This window comes from Dendronephthya gigantea, unplaced genomic scaffold (genome assembly GCF_004324835.1).
Source record: "Dendronephthya gigantea isolate DGI-Jeju-01 unplaced genomic scaffold, DenGig_1.0 000007F, whole genome shotgun sequence".
NCBI lineage: Eukaryota > Metazoa > Cnidaria > Anthozoa > Malacalcyonacea > Nephtheidae > Dendronephthya > Dendronephthya gigantea.
Genome location: NW_021163017.1, coordinates 2,756,722 through 2,777,675, shown reverse-complemented (window position 1 = coordinate 2,777,675; position 20,954 = coordinate 2,756,722). Strand labels below are relative to the sequence as shown.

The window sequence follows — 20,954 nt, the reverse complement described above, 5'->3', positions numbered from 1 at the left end:
AATAGGTTTTAAGTATATTACTTCGGAGAATTCTCGATTCTAAGTTGCTTTAAATTACACTAAAGGAATACTATAAATAGTTTCCGTGCAGGATAGCGTGATATTGCACGCGGGATATTGCTAGACTTTTGGAAAGCGTGAAAAGACACGAACCTTAATAACTACAATCAAGCAATTATTTAATTAGTTAGCTCAAAACACGAACAAGACACGAATCTAAGAATATTCCGTGTTTCCGACGCTCTCTGCTTCGTTCCAGAGGCGGATTTCTATTCAGCGCAACATGTCTTTTGAAATGTGTTCAGTCAAGTTCATCTATAGAAAATTTTCCATTGCAGTCGCTTTGCCCACGCGGGTGAAGCGCGCTTTGCTTTAAGGCCTGTCACGGTCGCACGGGCACATTATTTTCAAAAGCCGCTTCGCCCGCGCGGGTTAAGCGGACGGTAATGGCAAGCTGCCTTAATGGGACGAGTTTCGCTTGAATTTTTGTATTTCGAAGGAAGGCGATCGCAAAAATTCGATCGCGCGTCATTTTGCAATGAATGGAAATCCGCCTTATAGGATACATCTGCTCGGAATTCATCCCATAGAATTAAATACACTAAATTCAAGTTAGCATTTGGCATGTTTGGTCGTGGCTTCTCTTTGTAAGCTATTTATGGCATGCAACTATCATGTAATTCAGCTTTCGATTCAGTGATATAAACGAAAAATTATTTTACTTATTTTTCTTGCAAAGTAAACGAGATAATGTTAGGTATACTCTGCTAACAATATTAGCAATGTTCTATGAGCAACCGCATGAGTGGCGGATGACGCATCTAGCTGGCATGTGATAGGTCACACAATGAATCAATACAGAATGATGCTGTATATTTTCGTTAAAAGACGCAAACCGTCTTGAGAACAGTAATTTGAATTTCTAAGTTTGTAAGTTGGTGGAACTGAAAGCAACTAGAGATTCACGCCAAGATTATATTCAAAAGTGAATAGAGGTAAAACCAATAGTCTTCCGTCTACTCCTTAGTCCTTGAAAATTTATAAATAATTATATATATCCGCGGCGTATTAATTAGTATTACAATGAGGTAAACTTTCGAAAATTGTCACAATTTTCATGCGTGATACCGGTAAACAGGTTTTTGGCGCCATAAATGTTTTAATTTGAAATACTAATTAATCCTAATCGAAAAGTAATGAATCATATATCCGCTGATACTGTAAGCTAAGTCAGGCACTATAAGGGATTAAAGTTTTGTAAAATGTCAAACATTGCGAATTCGAAATACAAGTGGGCGAACAACGCATACCCATTGCTTGATTATACACTTTGGGCGATTATAGCAGGCCTCATAAGCCACGCAAATAGGATTTTGGCAAAGCTTAACTTTTGTAGATTTTGTAGGGTTATCCACGTTGTATGCATTGTTCACACGGTTTGTTCATAGGCTGAAAAGTATAGTCTTTTATTGGCGAGAGCAAAGGACATTTAATACCTAACACGATGATAAAGTAAATTTGCCCCAGTCGTGAACTTGTAGAATGGCCCTCGCGTAACCGTGAAGAACTTAAAATTGTTCCATGAAATAGTGTTGCTGCGTTTATGTCACCTGCTCGCAGGATAATTTTACCTCACACCTGCAGTTTATATTTACAATGTTATGATGCAGTTGTGTGGAATTAAATATTAACCCAACGCTAATCTCCTACCCATGCAGGGTTCCCTTAGATGGAGGTTGTCCGAACGCTTACTGAAATCACAGTTAATAGAATATAAATGGTTTGGAGACCACATAAAACTATAATACAACTCATTAACTATGTTGACATACATTTATGCAAAAAATTGTTCCTTTCTCATCACATGTCTATTGTATTTTGCACAAATAAACCAATAACAATCTTATAATGAACATATTTTTCAAGTCAAGGTTGAGGAGCTTAGCAAGACGAATGTCATTCGTAAATGTGGCTAAAATACGATTGACACGTGACGATAAAGGAACAATTTTTTGGATAAACCTGGACAAAAACATAATTAATGAGTTGTATTGTATTTTTATTTACTATCCGATACATGTGTATTCTATTAATTGTCAGTGGCGTAGTTTCGAGTTATTATGATTATTCATGTCTTTAGAAATCTATTGTTTTCACACTAAGTCAATACAAAAATCTGGCTGCGCTACTGTTAACTGTACTGAAATGGATATAGATAAAAATGGTTTGATTAAGATCACGCATATACTAACGTTAGAGCATACCGGGCGAAAAATTGAGTTAGACAGGCAAGAAATCGCGGCATCGTATTTAGTTCAAGCAATAAAGAAGTTCAAAGCTTCTGCATTCATTATGAACTCAATGACCGCTGAGCAAGTTTTCAATGGACGACTTGCGCTTCAGACTAATTTCTTACCTCGGTGATAAAAAGCAGGGGCGCCGGAATATCGATAATAACGGGGGCAGATATTCATATATTCGTGTTCGCAGATCGTAAAAACAATCGATTTCAAAAGGAGTTAATAATGCAGAACACGAATATATGAATATCTGCCCCCGTTATTATCGATATTCCGGCGCCCCTGATAAAAAGGATATTTTCTGAAAGATCTTACTTAAATTAGTGCAAATGCAAAGTTTGGCTGCGAAATTTTGTAAAATACGGAAAATATAGCCATGCGAAGTTGTCGATTTTTGTATACTTTTGTATTACGTGCGGAAATGTGTAACTAAATTAGTTACACGCTTCCAGTCGTAATACAAAAGTATACAAAATTTGCCAACTTCGCGTGGCTATATTTTTCGTATTTTACAACATTTCGCAGCCAAACTTTGCATTTGCACTAATTTAAGTAAGATCTTTCTAGCTGTGATGATTTATTTTCTTCTAGTTACTTCGATCAAAAATTAGTCTAAAGCGCAAGTCGTCCATTGTGGGGCCAAAAAAGGAGGAGCTTCTTTGGGAAAAGGACTGGGGGGACTAAGAAAGAAAAACTGAATTGTAACCTAATTACCCTAGAATATTACTAGTGTGTTAAGCCTGCGCTCAGTCGTCCCTAGAACTGTTAACCAGCTTTTTTTGTGCATCAGCCCATGATTGCTATCTTCAGCATTCATTTCAACTCAATTTTTGTAGATTCAGGGCAATAGATTTTATTTACTTTATACAGGGTCAGGATTTGCAATCTATACATGATGGAGTCGGGAAACAATGTCACTAATATCCCTACAAATAACTTTACAAATCAAACAGCGATCGCTCGGACGTGGGTATCGGTAGCATTTATGAAACGACTATACTTAGGCCGAATAGTTCTGGTGATTTTTATCGCTGTGTTTACAATTTTGGGAAATGCTTTGGTGTTGATTACGACATGGAAAGATAAATCTCTTCATCAACCAAATAAGTATTTTATTGCTCTACTGGCTGTCGCTGATATTCTCGTTGGTTTATTTGTTGCTCCATTCCACGCTTATCAAGTACACCTGCATGAGATTGAGTGGCCGAGACTTATCATCGATTCATTTGTGTCGTTTTATGCTGTGGATAGATACCTTCGCGTTAACAGCATCTATTTACTCGCTCAAAATCAGCAAACCACTTCTCTACAAATCGCGAATGACAACTTCCAGATCAATAAAGATAATTTTCGTCATTGTTCTCACTTCAACGGTTTTTGCGACTTACTCTGCAACTCCTCATTCCGGAAGTAAAGGAGTTTTGACCACCGGCACAGGCCCTTGCAGTTTGGAGGATGACTTCAATAAATCCAAGATATATTACCTTTTTTCAATAATAAGCACGTTTTTACTACCCGCAGTAATAATCATTATTATGTACGCTCTCATTTTTCATTTCGTCCATAAACGAAACAAAATGCTCGTGAATGGTGAACTGGGTGAGACCAACAATCAGAACCAACGAACCGCATTACGACGAGATATGAAAGTGATCAAAATGCTGCTGGTTGTCGTTGTAGTTTTCTTACTTTGCTTGGGTCCTTGGTTTGCTTGGTCATTGGTGTTTTTTCACTATCCACATATTATTGATTGGGATAACACTTCATTAAAGTACTGGCATGGGTTAAACTTATTTAGTGCTATAGCATCAATGCTTTCCTTATCAAACAGTCTGTGCAATCCAATAATCTATGCCTGTCTTGACAAAACGTACAGGGAAGCTTTCAAATGTTTTCTTCGTAGAATGATGCGTCGACAAGACGCACAAAGCCAACAGCCAATTGAGTTACGATCCCCGAGATCCTGATGAGGAAACTTACTGGAAGTAAATATAGTAAATATGTGTATATCTAAGATAATTTAAAAAAACATTAAGAAAAGAAGCCGATTCGTCTAGGTATTGAGACACCATGCTCATTCCTCTGATGCCATGTGTTCCCATGGTCGCAATACTATTCGAGAAATAGGCTGCTCCATTTACTGTTCTGGATAATTCAGAACACTCGGCACGAGAAGTGCATGTGTGTAATGGAATGCCTACATTGTTCAGGCTATTACATATGCATTCAACCAGGCGTTTGAATAGTTTAATAATACACAATATTATACACTTAATGTATGCTCCCGAGGGAAATAGTGAGTTTTGTTTTCCCAAGAGTCTGAATGTTTCCCGAGACGAAGTCGTGCATGGAAACATTGAGACTCGACGGAAAAAACTCCCTATTTCCCGAGGTAGTGTACATTGAGCGTTTTGCTATAAAGAAACAAAAACATTAAAAAAAAACTACTTTACTTTGTTATGACAAGAAGCTAGCAACAATTTTTCACTTGTTTCCCTGGCGGGAAACATTGCATTTATTTAAAGTCATTTGACTACGAATGAACCACTCACATTTAAAATATACAGAACCTATATAACAAAATGATTTTATCTACTTTCATTTCGAAGTACACTTTTCAGACACTTTTACACGTCGAATATCCCACAACTATGGTCATCACATTCCTGAACCTAAGTAAGGCCAAAATAACATCACGGTTACTAAACACATTATTTGTTACCATCACTTTCACACCACCGCAGTGGTCATATAACCTTCGGAAAATAAACAGCTATCATACTACCTTCCATTTTGTTATAGAATGCTCGTACAATCTTATTTTTGTCAAACAGTATGAATAACAATAGTTCATCTGCATGTAAAAACAACAAAAATGAAAAATTCTTTGTTTCGTTCTAAAAGGAAACATCTGCTCAAAATTTTTTCCATAGAATTGAATATACTAGATTTTATTTAGTATTTCGCACGTTTTCTTATGCATTTCTCGACTGCATGGCTTGTAAAATATTAAAAATAGCAGAGACTGAACGTCTTAGTTTAAACATAGCGAATAGTTTAAATAAATACTTGACAATTTATATTGGGTATACGGTATAATATTACAACAATGTATAAGTACACGGTTTTATGTAGAAATTTAATGGTGTGAATAAAAGTCATATAATTTTATATAGAATCCAAGAACGTCATGATTTAATTACATAAGGCGCCCGGTGACAGAAGGAGCCTGGTTTAATTGGACCAGTGGTTTGGACAGTTTAATGCTAAAAGTTTACATCTACTCGCAAGCCCACTGTACGACACAAAAAATAAGCGAAATATTTAAAATGACCGTCTTAATTTTTCCTTTCAATTTTGACTGGTCAAGGGAAGGGAATTAATATGGTTGAATTCTCAGAATTGAAAAGAAATTCCGGCTAAAAATTTCATACGATTAGAACCAGCGAACTGCATTACGTCAAGATATGAAAGTGACCAGAATGCTGCTGGTTGTTAATATATTTTTTTTTCTAGAAGAAACAAAAACATTCGGAAATTTTAAGAAGAATTTGCCCATAAGCTTTTCTGTATTTGATATGCCTCATTCCGTAGATAAAAGCATTCACGATAGAGTTTATTCCATAAATCTCGTAGTGAACAACCAGGAACCAAACATTCCGACATGAATCACTACAAGAGTAGTATAAAACGCTTCCAATAATTGTTGGTAAAAGGCAACATACTGCCAACACTGTAATAACAATAGAAAATGTCTTGACTTCTTTGAGCGCGTGAAATAGACGAAGTACAACTATCATACTGCCTGAATGTCCGTTTTGGTTCTGAATGCAAGTGTTCATAGATTCATCGAAGATTCGTTTGCGTTGTTTTCGAGACACACTTAAAATTTGAAAATTCAGAAGGAATATTGAAATGAGGGGGGCATATATAAGAGGAACCACTAACAAGTAACGAAAGCTTTCGGATATTTGGCAATTACTTCTGAACTTATAGTCACTCCGATAGTGAACATAAAATATAATGTAGGCAGAACAAGCAGCTAACCAGATTCCAGAAATAGCCATGAACCCTCGTCGACGTGTCACAATCAGAGGATATTTCAGAGGTTTCACGATGCATAAATAACGATCAACAGTAATTGCGAGAATTGTAGCCACTGAAGCAAACAAGGATGACCAGATGGCAGAGCGAGTTAACTTACAAAACAAGTCCTGATCACTCTCAATGTTTAATATAGTTCGCATAAACTCGATGATCCATAGTGGATAAAATGTTAAACACACGAGAAGATCCGCTAATGCCAAGTTTGCTATCAAGTAAGATGTCGCTGTCTTTTCTTTACAAAACAAAATTGTGTATATTATAACTGTGACATTTCCTAATACTCCAATAATCATCGCGATAAACTTGAAAGCAACTGAAAGTATGAGAACACTGCTGGCAACAGGAACCAGTATTGTGCTGTTTACAGTCATTTCAACATTTCGAGATTTAATGTCGTTGTATATAAGAGAATGATAAGCTACACGACAATTATTTACCTTATGAGCCTATGAAGTTTGGATAATACAACTGTCGCTGAATGACTAATGGCGGCAAAATTATAGTTTTTATAAGTTCCCATGACAAAAAATTGGCCAAAATTAGTAGCGCGGTTTTATTAACTCGCATGAAAACGATTTAATTAAAATTAATGCATAATCTAACTGATCATGACCGTGTTATCGATAACTAAAAAACTCCCGCCCAATTTTCGCCATTTCTGAAAAAGTAAGAAATAGTGTCAATCGTGCCATCAATTTTTTATAATTTCTTTTAGACTGCGATTAAAAGTTCCATATCTCGCTGTTCAAGAAATAGAATTTCTACAGGATGGCTTGGTATGTGAATTACCGCAATTAGTAAAGCTTATCTTTTTCCAAATTGCCAATTTACTATAAGGAGTTAGACTATATGCAATTTTGTATGTACGCCATGCAAGACAACTTATATGCAATAAAACGCGATTTGGAACAGGATTGTAAGTTTGCTTTTTGCGACACACACGGTATTGAGCTGGGTAGTTTTTTATGCAAAACTAACAAACAGTTTTGTGCGAGATTTCTCACCATAGTTCGGGATATATATCAAAGAACACGACAATCATTGAAATAACCTTTACGAATAATATGCAAACGAACCGATCGGTGACGTTCATTCGAATGGACGTATGTAATGAGTTACAGCTGCCTGAATCAAGAGGATCAAACATTAATTCAAAGGTTCAAATCCCAAGGATGATGAATATCAAATATTCATTCTAAGCGCAAAATGGATTATGGGTTTTACTTTACTTCCGAAAGTGCGGGTGATTAAGATTTCCATAAATTCTTCAATCTCGAAAGATTTTGAAGAAAATTAGTTTATTATAAAGGCCCACACAGACCGGACGCGGTGCGGCAACGCGACGCGAATTTTCAGTTTTTAGGAGCACATAAATTAATTTCTGGAAGCAAAAATTGAAATCTATGGCCGCCAGAGCAGTCAAAATGTGTTATCGTTAAGTAATCTACAACAATTTAATGATAGTTCAAAATTTATTTGCTTTTGGAAAATGAAAAACTTTGAAAAATCGCGCCGCGTTGCCAAATCGCGTCCGGTCTGTGTGGGCCTTAACACTTCCAGATACTGCGGTATAGATACTGCAAATACTGCAGTAGTAATTGTTATAAAGTGTGCAATATATTGAAATTTAAAAGATGGCGTCTTTAACACATTTTGAGAGTCGACTATATGAAGCATATTTAGAAGTTAAAATGAAATGCCAAAAAAGGGGGCTACGATGTGTTGGAATATCTTCCTTTTCCCAAGAAAGTTAATTTTGGCAAAATATATATGGAACAGTATATATTTTCCTTGAACGCCCGTGTTGACCTGTGAGTTTTCCGAAGCCGGTTAATATCATTTATTTATGGAATATGTAGTATTAATTTAGCAGCAATGATTTTTCTATCTCATCCACTGCACTGCATGCAAGATTGAGGAGCCTTAAACTCGCTTTTTTTAGCAATTGTGAAGGTGAAAGTATCCAGACACTGATTAAATAATCCGAACGTTTTAGTATAATTACGTTTGTTTTCTTTCCTTGCGACAAAGAAATCTAAGTTATTTGAAAAGTCTTAAAGATTCCCGGCCCAAAATTAAAATCAGGTGAAACGACATGGTCAATTATGAAGAAGGAACACGCAAAATAAAGCAAGCTCATTTAAACTACTAAACGCATGAAACGCATTTCAATTAAAAAATTAATAGCAGTCCGTTGACTATCGCAGCCCGTCAATCGTAACAAATCAAATTAGCTGTGCCTGATTACACACAATTCAGAGGAAGCCAAATAATTATTATCGCTTTAACAATCACAATGATGCACTACTTAACAGTTCTAAGTGAAATGTTTATTCCAGAAAATCATGGCAAATTACTGGAAATTACTTAATTATTTTTCAAAATATCAAAGTGAGGCTTTGTATTCGAATGATTATTAATTACAATATGAGATTCACTCAATTTCAATATTACAATATGAGATTCATTCCCATAAAAAATCACACAAAATAGCAGCGTATACTACGTAATGAATGAATGCATCGTCTCCGTACTCTTATGCGCAAACAATTTCGTCCAACTGTACTCGCTTTTCCACTTCATCATGTTTTTGTCTTTGCCCATGCACACGTACACGTGGTTCCTCTATCAGTTTCAAATCCGGCTCTGAAAACAGATCTTTTTCACCATGGAAAAGTTTTTCCCAGAAGAAGGTCTGCAAGCGGACGTAAAAAGCCAAACAGAAACCGATCACAATGACCGTCACCCCCCGATATTTTCCAGATTCCTTAGAAAACTTGTTTTGCACCAGGGGGGCCACATCATGAGCTATGTCAAGCATAATGGCTACAATTCTACAGGTCAACTCGACAAAATACATGAAAAGAGCCAACCAGTAGATGATGAAATTCGAATTCTTACTAAAACAATCTTTCCACCACACGATTGTTCTGAGAGCGTAAACTGTCAAGCCAGTGTTCTGCCAATGTACACGAGGTAAGTAATTTACACAACAGACAATCACGACAGTCACAAAGGGCGAAAGGAATAAAAGAATTGAGATTGTTATGCTGGTTTTGTCTGATCTCGTGAAAATGCGAATGAAATAATACACCGATGAGACGAGGAGAAGGAATATCAACGATCCGAATGATCCTTTCTTGTAAATTCTCCGCGCTTTTTTACTCTGATAATTTAACTTCTTGTGGTTCGAGAAAACGATAAGGATAAAAATTAATGAAGAAAGCACGGACACCATAAGCCAAATGAGGACCCATTGTTCCGGGTTTGCCGTGAGGAAATTCTGGGTGCAGTTTACCACTGAAGCATGTTCCAAGATGATGCATTTCGTGTCGAATATGGAGAAGAACATGGTTAAAATGAACCAGGGAATAGTCAGGAAAACAAAAAATACCTGGGAAAATAATAAAATATGGCGAATTTAATTGAAATGAAATATATATTCTGGCATGGCTACACTCTAAAAACGATCTGGTTAAAATTTCCTGGTTAGTTTAAAAATAACCCTATTATGGTTAAAAAAGTGTTCCTGGTAAGAATTCGTGGTTGGTTTTCGTGTCGTAAACGAGAAATACGCGGCCTAACCGCGTTCCTGGTTAATGAAAATGACATAATCATTTGGAACAACAAAGCAAAATGGCGGCCCGTGTTTTTGAATTTTTTAATTTTAACAAACAGTCCTAATGTCTGCAATTCGCTTTTTTTTAACGCACAAATTTGAGCCGAAAAAGGACCACTTGTCAACTTTAAGACCGGTTCTTTTTATAACGATTCTTATTCAAGAAATTTGGTGCAGAGTCGCGATGACAAACAAAACGAGTTGTCACTTGAGAATTTTGGGATTCATGAATTCTTAACCACATTGCCAACTGAACTTTCTAGCGTTAAACTTAAAAATACCAGCTCTAAACAAAATAGTAGCTTTTACTGTATACTGCATTAAGGAGGAGAAAATAAAAAATTAAGTGAAATTAATGCATTTAAAATTGCTTTCATTTATAACCATGTCCTTGACATTAGAAAAAACAACAGATATGTGGTAGTACACACAACTGGCTTAATAACAGCTAGAAAATGCAATTAACTCTATTATTGATTCCTGACCATGCAGATAAATTTGTCATGCATCAGTCATATTATATATTGTCATAATATTTGCACCAGTCATCTTGCTTTGATAATTTACAAAGGCTTTCGCACTTATATAGTCGTAGTTGAAAGCAGGGACGTAGGAAGCAGGAGGCCAGGGGCCGCAGCCCCCCCCCCCCAATAATATATATGGGGGGCTGGAATATATTTCGAACCCCCCAAGAAGAACAAGCCTTGAAGAACAAGCCTTGAAATTCGATCAAACTGAGTATTGGAAATTATTTATAGGTTGTAGTAATAGTAGACTCTGAAATGGGCATTTCAGCAGATCTAAAGCAATCAAATTTCAAAATTTTTCTCGCTTGGTGCCAACCATGGGAGCACCTTGTGAACTTCAGGCCCCCCAATTTTCAAGACATTCCTATGCTGGTGGATGAGAGTATCTGCCAAGTAAACATGTCTGCAACTGCAAGCACAAGACAGGGTAAAACTAAGCAAAAAATTGGGTCTTATTGCTATTGTCAATTTATTGGTTAAATAGAGACATTCCTATCTTTTTTTAGTAAATTAATTTAAGCCCCAGAGCTTCCCTATTGACAAATAGAATCCCCTGGCATGTGTCAAAGAAATAAATAGGGCACACTGAATTAGGTTCCCTCTAGCTCTGAAAATAGACTAACTAATACAATGTATTATACCCCAATTATATATATAAATTAATATAAATATTCTTATTTAATATAATCTGCAGCCTGTGCAACTCAATTCCTACACATATATTCCTACATACACACATGCATGTACCAATATAACAAATTAGACTACATTCCACCAAAGAAAACTTGCAACCATTTTTGAGCATAGCCGCACAGGGCCTTTTAGATCAGATAATATTATAGGCTAAAGGGGAAAATGCCCCCTAGCCTCTTGTGCCACCCCATTACAAGTAAAGGTCCCTCTTGAGTGAAAATAGAAAAAAGTGGGTAAATAACTGGATAAGAAGAGAGTAATGATATTTTGATAACAGTTAAACCTCACACTGTTTGGATGGGACAAAAAACAATTATCCCCAAAATGCATGAAATAAAGCTACAGTCTGTCAGAATATAAATACAAATATATCCTAAGAGGAGTCCAGATGCACCCCCAACTCTATATGTCTCTAAGTCGACACTTTCCAGTAGGGCCTTTAGAAAAAGGTATGATATCATCACGTACAACAAACCTCATTCTGTTTAGATGGGACACATCAAGAATTGTCCCCCAAATTAAAATGCAAGAAATTAATGCACAGATTCCAAAATACAAATATCTTCTTGGGGAGGGACCCCCCTAAAACTACCTATTACAGGTACATATTTTTTTTCACCCCCCCCCAAGACAAAAGGTCTCTAAAAAGGCCCTAGCTGTACACCCATACAGTTTTAAATTGCTTATGTACCCTCTACATGACTACATATTCCATGAAATTTATGAAAAGGTCACCTTGAACAATTCCATATATATTTTTTGCTCTGTTTGCTCTGAGGGAGCTAGACCAAGAAGACCAATTGTCCCTGATTAAGTAGGTAAATAATGTTTCTGATCGAGAACAGAACTGGGCATAAATATAAATATATTACCTTGTTGTAAATGTTGTTCATCTGACCACTCGAGATACATGGGGTGCGATAGTATATTTGGGTATTCGATGAGAACTTTCATGTTTTAATCTTTATATTAAGACTCTGTATGAAGTGTGATGTTAGATGAGTATTAACATGAAATACGATATGTAAATTTACCAGGAAAAAGGTAAAATAAGATATGCTCGGGAATCTTTCCCCGCTATAGGACCATTTCCTCTCGAACACTTTCTCCGGTACTTCAATATATCCCATATGCGAACAAACCAATGAGACTTGAGAAGGTTATTCGAAGTAAGTAATCCCGATCGGATAAGCTATTTTCGCGCTTTTCCCGAGATTTTCTTAGTTTTTTTTTACAAACACTTGTCATCGGGAAGTCTTTTCAGCCGAATAGCACTTTAATCTAACATAAATGGATCCCTTTGTTAAAAAAAAACTTGAGGAGTGGAATCTTTCTTGTCTTGAAAATGTATTTGAAGGTAAGGTTTTTGTTTTTTGTTTCTTTTTTTCCGCATTTACAACCACAACTAAAACACTTCATATATTTGGAAGTCATTTACTGAATAATGAAAAGCGATGAAAAATATAAAAAATATACGTTTTTAAACAATTTCTCATTGACAAATGCTAATAATTGGTAATGTTCAAACTACGTGGTACTATTTTAACATGTGCTGTAATTCAGTCTAAGCCGTTACACAGAGTTTTTAAGGGCATTTTCCAAAACGTAAGTCACAAAACGCCACTTTAGCCCATTGGTGGCATTGGCATTTTAATACCAATTTGAACTTCAGTTTCAGCCTGATTTGGAAGGTAACATATTTTTACAATTGGATATTTTTTCAGAAAACATGATTGATCAAGAATCCCTCCTTTTACTCAATGAAGAGACAGTCAAAGAAATGGTCTCCGCTATTGGACCGCGACAAAAGCTTTTATACAAGCTTCAAGAAGAAAAGGTATAAAGCATATTTGAACTGAAATAAACGCTTAACTGAACTACTCATAGAAAACTATTTAAACCAGGCAAACAATGGGTTATATCTGTTCCATATGTAATCAATCAGTTATTGGGAAGCGAACTCCTTATTTGGCATATTAGAAATCGACATGCCTCTTAACGGGTGCGACTTTCACTGGCCCGTTTACTTGTGGCCAAGATGGGTGTTTGCAGACATTTCGGTACTCAATGGCTCTCAAACGACATATCGAGAACAAACATAAAAGTGCTCTAAACTTAATCCCAGAGGTAGATGATGGTAATAGTGATGAAAATAGTGATCCAGGAGAGAATCCCCTTGACCCAACATATTTTATGAACGATGTTGATACTGCAATAAGTAAAGAAAAAATAACTGAGCTTGCGGCCACCACAATTGCCAAATTAAAGGCGTCTAGTAGCGTTGTTCAAGCAACAGTGGATCATGTAGTTCAAGAGAGTGCAGAATTATTTTCAAATGTTGTTATGTCACTGAAAACTAAAACTGAACAAGTTTTGGATAGCAAAGGTGTCGACAAAAATGATCCAGAAAGGCAGGAGCTATGCGAAACATTTAGAAGTTTTCAATATCCTTATGAGAACTTGGAAACTGCGTATCAACAACAAAAATACTTTACTGATAGTGGGTATTTTGTAAAACCCATCGAAATACCTTTTGCTGTTGCATTTCATCCCCGTCACAATCCAGCTTCGTCACATGTGGATCAGGTTGCTAAACATCTGACCTTTCAGTACGTTCCTCTGAAGCAATTACTGAAGCATGTCTTAGAAAGTAGAGGATTTATGAGGGCAATTCAGGAGTATCAACCTAGCACTGATGGTATAATGCGGGACTTTCATGATGGTGAATTCTGCCGAGGACATTTGTTCTTTTCAAATTCTAAGAACATTGCCATTCTACTATATGTTGACGATTGCGAAATTGCTAACCCCCTAGGTTCAAGGGCTGGGATGCACAAAATTGGAGTGATTTACTGCACAATATTAAACCTGCCACCCAAATTTCGCTCCTCGTTATCAAATTGTTATTTAGTTTGCGTTATACAACACAGGAGATGTAAAAACCTATGGGTTCAATTGTATATTGGAACCACTTGTTAAAGATTTGCAAGATTAGAGAGGGATGGACTGTACATCAGCACGGAAATCTTTGAGGGAACGGTTCATGTAGGAGTTGCTCAGGTGACCGGCGACAATTTAGGCCTTAATGGTATTTGTGGCTTCGTTGAGAGTTTCATCAGCCACCATTTCTGTAGAAATTGTAAAATGCACCTAGAAGAAATGCGCCGTGCTTTAACAGAAAATGCAGATATGCGGCGTAACCATGCGAATTATGAAGAAGATTTGGAGAAGAATAATCCAACATGTACTGGCATTAAAGCAACATGTCTTCTAAATAATCTGGAACACTTTCACGTAGCAACAAATTACACTCCAGATGTAATGCATGACTTGTTAGAGGGAGTTTGTGGGCTGGAAGTTCACCTTGTTATTGGCGATTTAATTAACTCTGGCTTTTTTGACCTGGATTTGTTTAACAGCAGAATAATGAGCTTTGATTATGCACCTAGTGATTCCAAGAACAAGCCCTCCCCGATCATGCGTAATAAGATTCAAAATCCAGACGGTGCATCAGGGCAGACTGCAGCTCAGATGTGGTGCCTCATTCGTTATCTACCTCTATTAATCGGTGACTTAGTTCCAGAAGGTAATGAGCATCTAGAGCTCATTCTTCTTCTGTTGGAGTGTATGGATTTTATTTTTAGTCACGAAATTACCACTGAGGAATCTTTATTTGTGAAGCACTTGATTAAAGATCATCACAGCCTCTTCCTTCAATTGTACCCGAACCGTCATTTGAAACCGAAGCATCACTTCATGACTCATTACCCCAGCCAAATCCGACAACTAGGACCACTTGTCAATTTCTGGACCATGCGATTCGAGGCTAAGCACAGATTCTTCAAACGTCTAGGCCACATCGTGTGTAATTATAGGAACATCCTTAAAACACTAGCATACAGACAACAGATGTTCTTATGTTACAATCTCATGTCTGGAGGGATCGCAGACACTAACATTGAAATTGGTTCAGGGTGTTCTATGTTGGTTCTTTCTCTTGATAACACAGAATTTTTGAGCAGAACAATTGGTGTTCATCCTCTTAGTGAAGTGTATGTTGCCAAATGGGTAACAGTGAATGGGATAAAGTACAATAAAAATGCTCTGGTCATCACTGCCAAATCAGATGACTCCTTTCCTATGTTTCAGCAGATCATTTATATCATAAGTATGGGACCTGCTGATATTAGGCTTGTTACACTTCCTTGGAGTACTATTAAGTTTGACCGTCATACTCACACTTATGTTGTTAAGCCAATTGAAAATGGAATGTGGTCTATTACAACAGTGCAAGATTTAGTTGATCACCATACATACCATGCTTCTAAATCGTATAAAGGAGATGATTTGGGTTATGTTACCCTACGCCATAGAATACCTTGGTAGGTGCTTTAGCATGTTGTTTCATGCCCTCAACTTCCTGGTTTATACCCCAACAACGTCTTCTGCAAAGTATTTCAATTAATTACAGTATGTATTTAAGAACAGTGCCTGATTATAGTTGGTGATATATTTACAAGTAAATGGCAAGGTCATTCTACCCTGTCATTTCATATCCCACTTCTCAATGATTGATCACAGTCATCACACCAAAAGAATATTGAACAGATATGACACGTACAGATACAGAGCAGTGTAAAGCACTAATAAAATTATATGATGTTTACTCTTTTGACAAGGTGTCTGTAAAGTAAATCATCTATAAGTTGTCTAAGTTATTTCTCCTTTCAATTTTAGATGCTACAAGCTCAAAGCAGAGATACTCCAAATGCATCTGATAATTTATCAGTTGAAATAAGCCCTGGATCAAAAAGTTGCACAATTAAGAATCATGTACTGGTATGGTACATTTATATGTACAATTAATTAATACTCCAACAAATAATACTCCAAACTATAAGGGCATCAAAGAAAGTTTGGACAATTTCTGGCATTTACTAGTGCATAAAGTGATTTTTTATTAAGTTAAATACAGTACTATATACGTTTATAACCATATTACCCTAATGTTAACTCTCTTTATTATCTCATTTGTCATTCTGCATTTTTTTACAGCCGGCATCCTTGAATGATAATGAAGAGTTTTCCCCAAAAAAGTTCAAGGCTGAATTTGTAAGTAAAAACTTATTTTACTTTAAATGTTTTTGGTATTTCAGGGGGTAAATTTTTCAAAGATGAGATCAAAATAAAGTTCAAAATTAAGTTAAATTAATTATTGCTGCCATATAAGTTAAACTAATTATTGCTGATTTAATATGCAATGCATATATTTGGTCATTATAATATTTCCTTGTTATTCAGAGCATAAAGACCATACTTGAAAGCTCAAGTCTTGGAGAAGAAATTTTAATGGAATTGAAAAGTGAAAAACTTTCCCGCAAAAACAGATTAAAAATGGTCCAGATTTTGGTTGCTGAGATTATAACAAGATTTGGGGACAGGTATGTCTGTTTAAATAGATTAATATAATATGTCATTCCTGTGTGTCAAAGCGATTATAAATACTTTGTTCTAGTAGACAATTAACAATGACTTCTTTCTAGACCAAAGGCAGATGTGAAAATTTCAATGGCAAAAGCTGTTGTGAATGAGTTTCCTTTCCTCAAAGATGAGGAAGGTGAAGGCTTTGTAAGTTTTTACACTAACATCAGACTATATTTAATTGGCCAATTAAGAGACGTTAATCCTTACAGACTAGCAATGAACCCTCAAAATACTGCCATATCTAATTAAATATGTGGTCTAAATGCACTTTTCTATTCCTTTGTAGGAACTATAAACCTTTTGTCATTATAAAGCCACTACGAATAAAAGTTCATGTCATTAAACTAACCTAATTTGTCTCCATTTAGGAAGCATGGTACACCCCTGGTAGAGGAATCCATTCAGCAACTGGTTGGTTGGAGGAAAAATTGAGAAATGTTAGACGAAGAACTAACAAAGAAAAGACAACATCAATATGTTCATCAAACATATTGTCAGCGCCACATTCAAACCTGGTACAAATTGCTTCTTTGCCTGCAGGTACGTTATTCTCAAATTGCTGGTTTATTGCTTATATATACATTGACACAACATTTCCCAGTTTATTCTGTCCATCGCCATGCAGATCTATGATTTTAATAGATGTCCTGGTTAAGGCTCTACATACATTATAATTTCAATATACTGAAAAGATTTCACTTCTGTGTTCTTATGCAATGTAGAGTCGCAGACTTCACTGCCGGCACTTTACACTATACATTAACAAAGCCTTATATATTTTGCAGAAAGCAATATTAGCATTGATGAATATGAAGGAATGGTAGAGTGGCTGAAATATCACATTGAGCCATTGAACAAAATAAAAGACTTTTTGAAAAAAACTGCAATTAAAAGAGCTTCATGGATTCGAGAACATTCAGAACTTTCAGTGTCTGACATAGTGAAAGAGCATCCCAGGTTATTCGATACAGCGGGAATGGTGAGTATTTAGTTTGGTACTGACACGTAATAAAATATTCTCACTCGCCACTGCAGCATAGAACTGCAGTTAGCCTTTGGAAACCTTATTAATGATCAAGTACAGCAAGTTAGTTTTTCTTCAGTTCTTACATTTAAATAGATTGCTGTTTCTCGCCACTGTTGCTTTTTCTTCAGTGTTATAAAAAAAGCACACACTACAATGATACATTTTGATCTTAATAGTTTCATTGGTAATTAAACTTCCAATGTTTCCATGAAATGTTTCAAGCCATGTGCTTGGGAATTCAAGCCAACTTGCACTGTAAATACAGTGTATATGGCCAATTAATCCAGATAATCCTACTTGCGAATCCTTGGTGATCTTCGAAACTAACTATACGATATGACGCTCGATTCCATCAGTTAATTTTATTTTATTTCCTTTTAGATTGAGCAGGACTTCAGTATTGTTGTTCCTGAATCAGTGGCAGATATCTTCCTCAAATGGACTCCGTCATTTGCCGAGAAAGTTCTCAATTATGCTTCAGACCAAACCAATTGGCGACGATATCTAAGCATTGATGAGAGACAGCTTAACACTGGTTAGTACCATACATTCCAGAACTGCCGTTATGTTGTGTTCATCTTGTTCTTAATATTTTGTAGATGCAGTGGCAAAGCAGAATGCTGCCATAATGGTGCTTCCGATTATTTTACCAGCTGGACGGACAGGGAAAAAACGATGTAGCATAGACGACGCTCTTAAAGCATTTATTGATGTCAAGCCAGTAAGTATTGAAAGTTCATTACAGCTTGAGAGGGAATGCCGATGTGTCAGCACACAATATTGTTTGCATTAACTGATATCTGATTAATTCATTTATAGTACTGTACCCTCTAATCCAGTCATTTCCACCATGACAATTATTAATTTATTGTTCTTACATTTTATACTAAAACAATTAAGCCTATATGTGTAGAATATGTATCGATCCAACATCCATGTCTATTTAGATTGGAACAAATATGCCAAAGTATTTGGAGGAAGAATCTAAACATGACCCCCATATTCTTGTAACTGGAAATTGTTGCCAACCACACCAGGTTTTTGTTGTGTCAAGTGGAAATGTATTGGAGAAAAAAAACATGCTGGAGGCTATTGATACCTGCTTCAAGTTATTTTACATTTTGGATATCAATTATCCATGGGAATGTAAAACTACATGGGAGTTTATCCAAAAAACAATATATTGTCTAGAAGACAAAGTGCCTCACAAGACAACTCCTGCTGTGATCTCAATGAGAGCTGCCTTGAAGACCAATTCTGCAGGCAATGGATCACTAGCATAATAGATCAACATTTGATCTGGGTAACAAGCTGTATATAACATACTAAAATTAGTATATAATTGCCAAGTTTATAACTAATCTAGTTACAGGCCACCCATAATATTTTGCATACTTTGCTTGTTAGTCTTTTGTTTCTTAATTAAGTGTTGCCATAATTTCACATATGTTTTTTGAATGTTACAGAAAGTTGAACTCTAATTGCACTTGTTGCTGTTGAATTGAATAATTTGCATGAAGATATATTTATTAGTAGAAATTTATTATAGAGTTTGGTGTTCTAAAAATTTTATAGTATCTTTGCTGTAAAGGCATTGGGATGTACTAAATATTTAAAAACAGTTTGTTCACTAATTAATTAACAAAATGATTAAATTCTGATGAAAAATTAACCAGATGGAAATGGGGTTCATTTAACCATGATAGTGTAAGATTAGTAACCAAAATTCCTGGTTAGTATTAACCAGGAACACAAGTTGATCTCATGCAACCAGGATTTCCTGGTTAAATTAACCAGACTATGCTAGGTTAAATAGTGACCCGGGAAGTAGTTAAAATTTAACCACATTTTGGTTAAATTTAACCAGAGTGTTTTTAGAGTGTAGGATTAAATCGTATCGCTAATACTAATTTTGTTTCCGTTGAAAATGGTGTTGTTTTAATTTCCAAGTTACTAGGAGAATCAGCTTTTAAGCATTGTAAGTAATTTGTTTTGCTCAATTAATATCAATGATGCTCGCAATATTGCTTAGACAATCTGTCTTCTGGATTGTTTATGGCAAAAGTAATGTTAAAATTCATCAGCTATCTTTTAGCAAGAGTTTAGACTTTAGACGCCTTGGCATTCTGATCAGTATTAGACATAGACATAGACCACCTAACAAATATCCGATGACAGTTGATTCTGAAAAGTCATCTTGGTTCTTTGCCGCGCTACGTCAAACGCATGTCGTTCCTTACATAATAAATAATCATATACATATATACGTTAAGGAAAATCCATGCATGTACGCGTAATTAATTTTAACATGACGTATGCATGTTTATAACACTGTGTACATCGCGTAATCCGAAAACATGTCTGTAATCCGGCCACATGTCATGTAGATTACAGTATAGCAATGCTTTAATAAATGATTTTCATATAGGCCGGGACCATTTTCTTAACAAATATACTTTCAAATTTCTTCATTCCACGCAATCCTCAGCATTTAATAATTATGTATAAACAGCCCATGTTTAGCTGCATGCATAGAACCTTATTCGTTTGTGTTCTGTTCGTCTTCCCATTAGGAATGAGCGCCCGAATGTCGTTCATATATTCATTGAGAAAAACATTCATATATTCCTTGAGAGAGGATTTCGGTCTATGGTGATAACCTTGGTATCAGGGCGGGGAAATTACGCTGTAATTAGAGACGATATGTATTCATTTTTAACAATAACATAATTGTTTTTTACATTATAAAACGCTTTCACAGTATATAAATACTGTGCTTGCATGGTATGAGAGGTTGTTATATAATTTGACAAAAAATAAAACATTTTTGGACGTGACTAACAACTATGCTATCGACTCAGATGCTCTGTCTTTCACGCCATGGAGAAATTCACTTTTTCAGGTAGTGACAAACCCTGTGCTCCGATGATTGAATATATATAACTTACCTTTAAGCATACGTCGACGCGTCTTGAACGAATTAAGCTTCGCAATGTCTTTCCACAATGACTGCGCCCTTGGTTATATTTTTCAGTATTTTTGTTTTCGTTGGATTGACGACGCTGGATTGAAGCTATCATGATCCTTGTTTTTAAAAACGCGTTATTTTTTCAGAAGCAAAAAACGTGGTCGCACTCGCTATCAAACGATCACTAAACAGATTACTATAAACTGATTTTTATAAACTGATTACTGAG

General features: G+C 35.9%; 1 protein-coding gene across 2 annotated transcripts; it reads left to right on the top strand.

The window, feature by feature from the left end:
• Positions 1-12,638: 12,638 nt before the first annotated feature.
• On the top strand, positions 12,639-19,370 carry LOC114517060. 2 transcript variants are annotated; one of them, XM_028536702.1, is made up of 10 exons: positions 12,639-13,083; positions 15,984-16,085; positions 16,302-16,358; positions 16,548-16,687; positions 16,790-16,874; positions 17,099-17,270; positions 17,516-17,709; positions 18,139-18,292; positions 18,363-18,478; positions 18,705-19,370. In XM_028536702.1, exons 1-10 carry the CDS (start codon positions 12,976-12,978, stop codon positions 19,038-19,040), a joined length of 1,464 nt encoding a protein of 487 aa, XP_028392503.1. In that variant the 5' UTR covers positions 12,639-12,975; the 3' UTR covers positions 19,041-19,370. The 2 variants fall into 2 exon arrangements, with proteins under 2 accessions (XP_028392503.1, XP_028392502.1); XM_028536701.1 differs by having other exon boundaries at positions 18,357-18,478.
• Positions 19,371-20,954: the final 1,584 nt, after the last annotated feature.

Excerpts from the sequence above, each read along its gene's own strand:
- LOC114517060 (XM_028536701.1), top strand. The coding sequence starts at position 12,976 with ATGATTGATCAAGAATCCCTCCTTTTACTCAATGAAGAGACAGTCAAA. Across the intron at positions 16,086-16,301 it reads CAATTAAGAATCATGTACTG|CCGGCATCCTTGAATGATAA; the intron begins GTATGGTACATT and ends ATTTTTTTACAG. Across the intron at positions 17,710-18,138 it reads TATTCGATACAGCGGGAATG|ATTGAGCAGGACTTCAGTAT; the intron begins GTGAGTATTTAG and ends ATTTCCTTTTAG.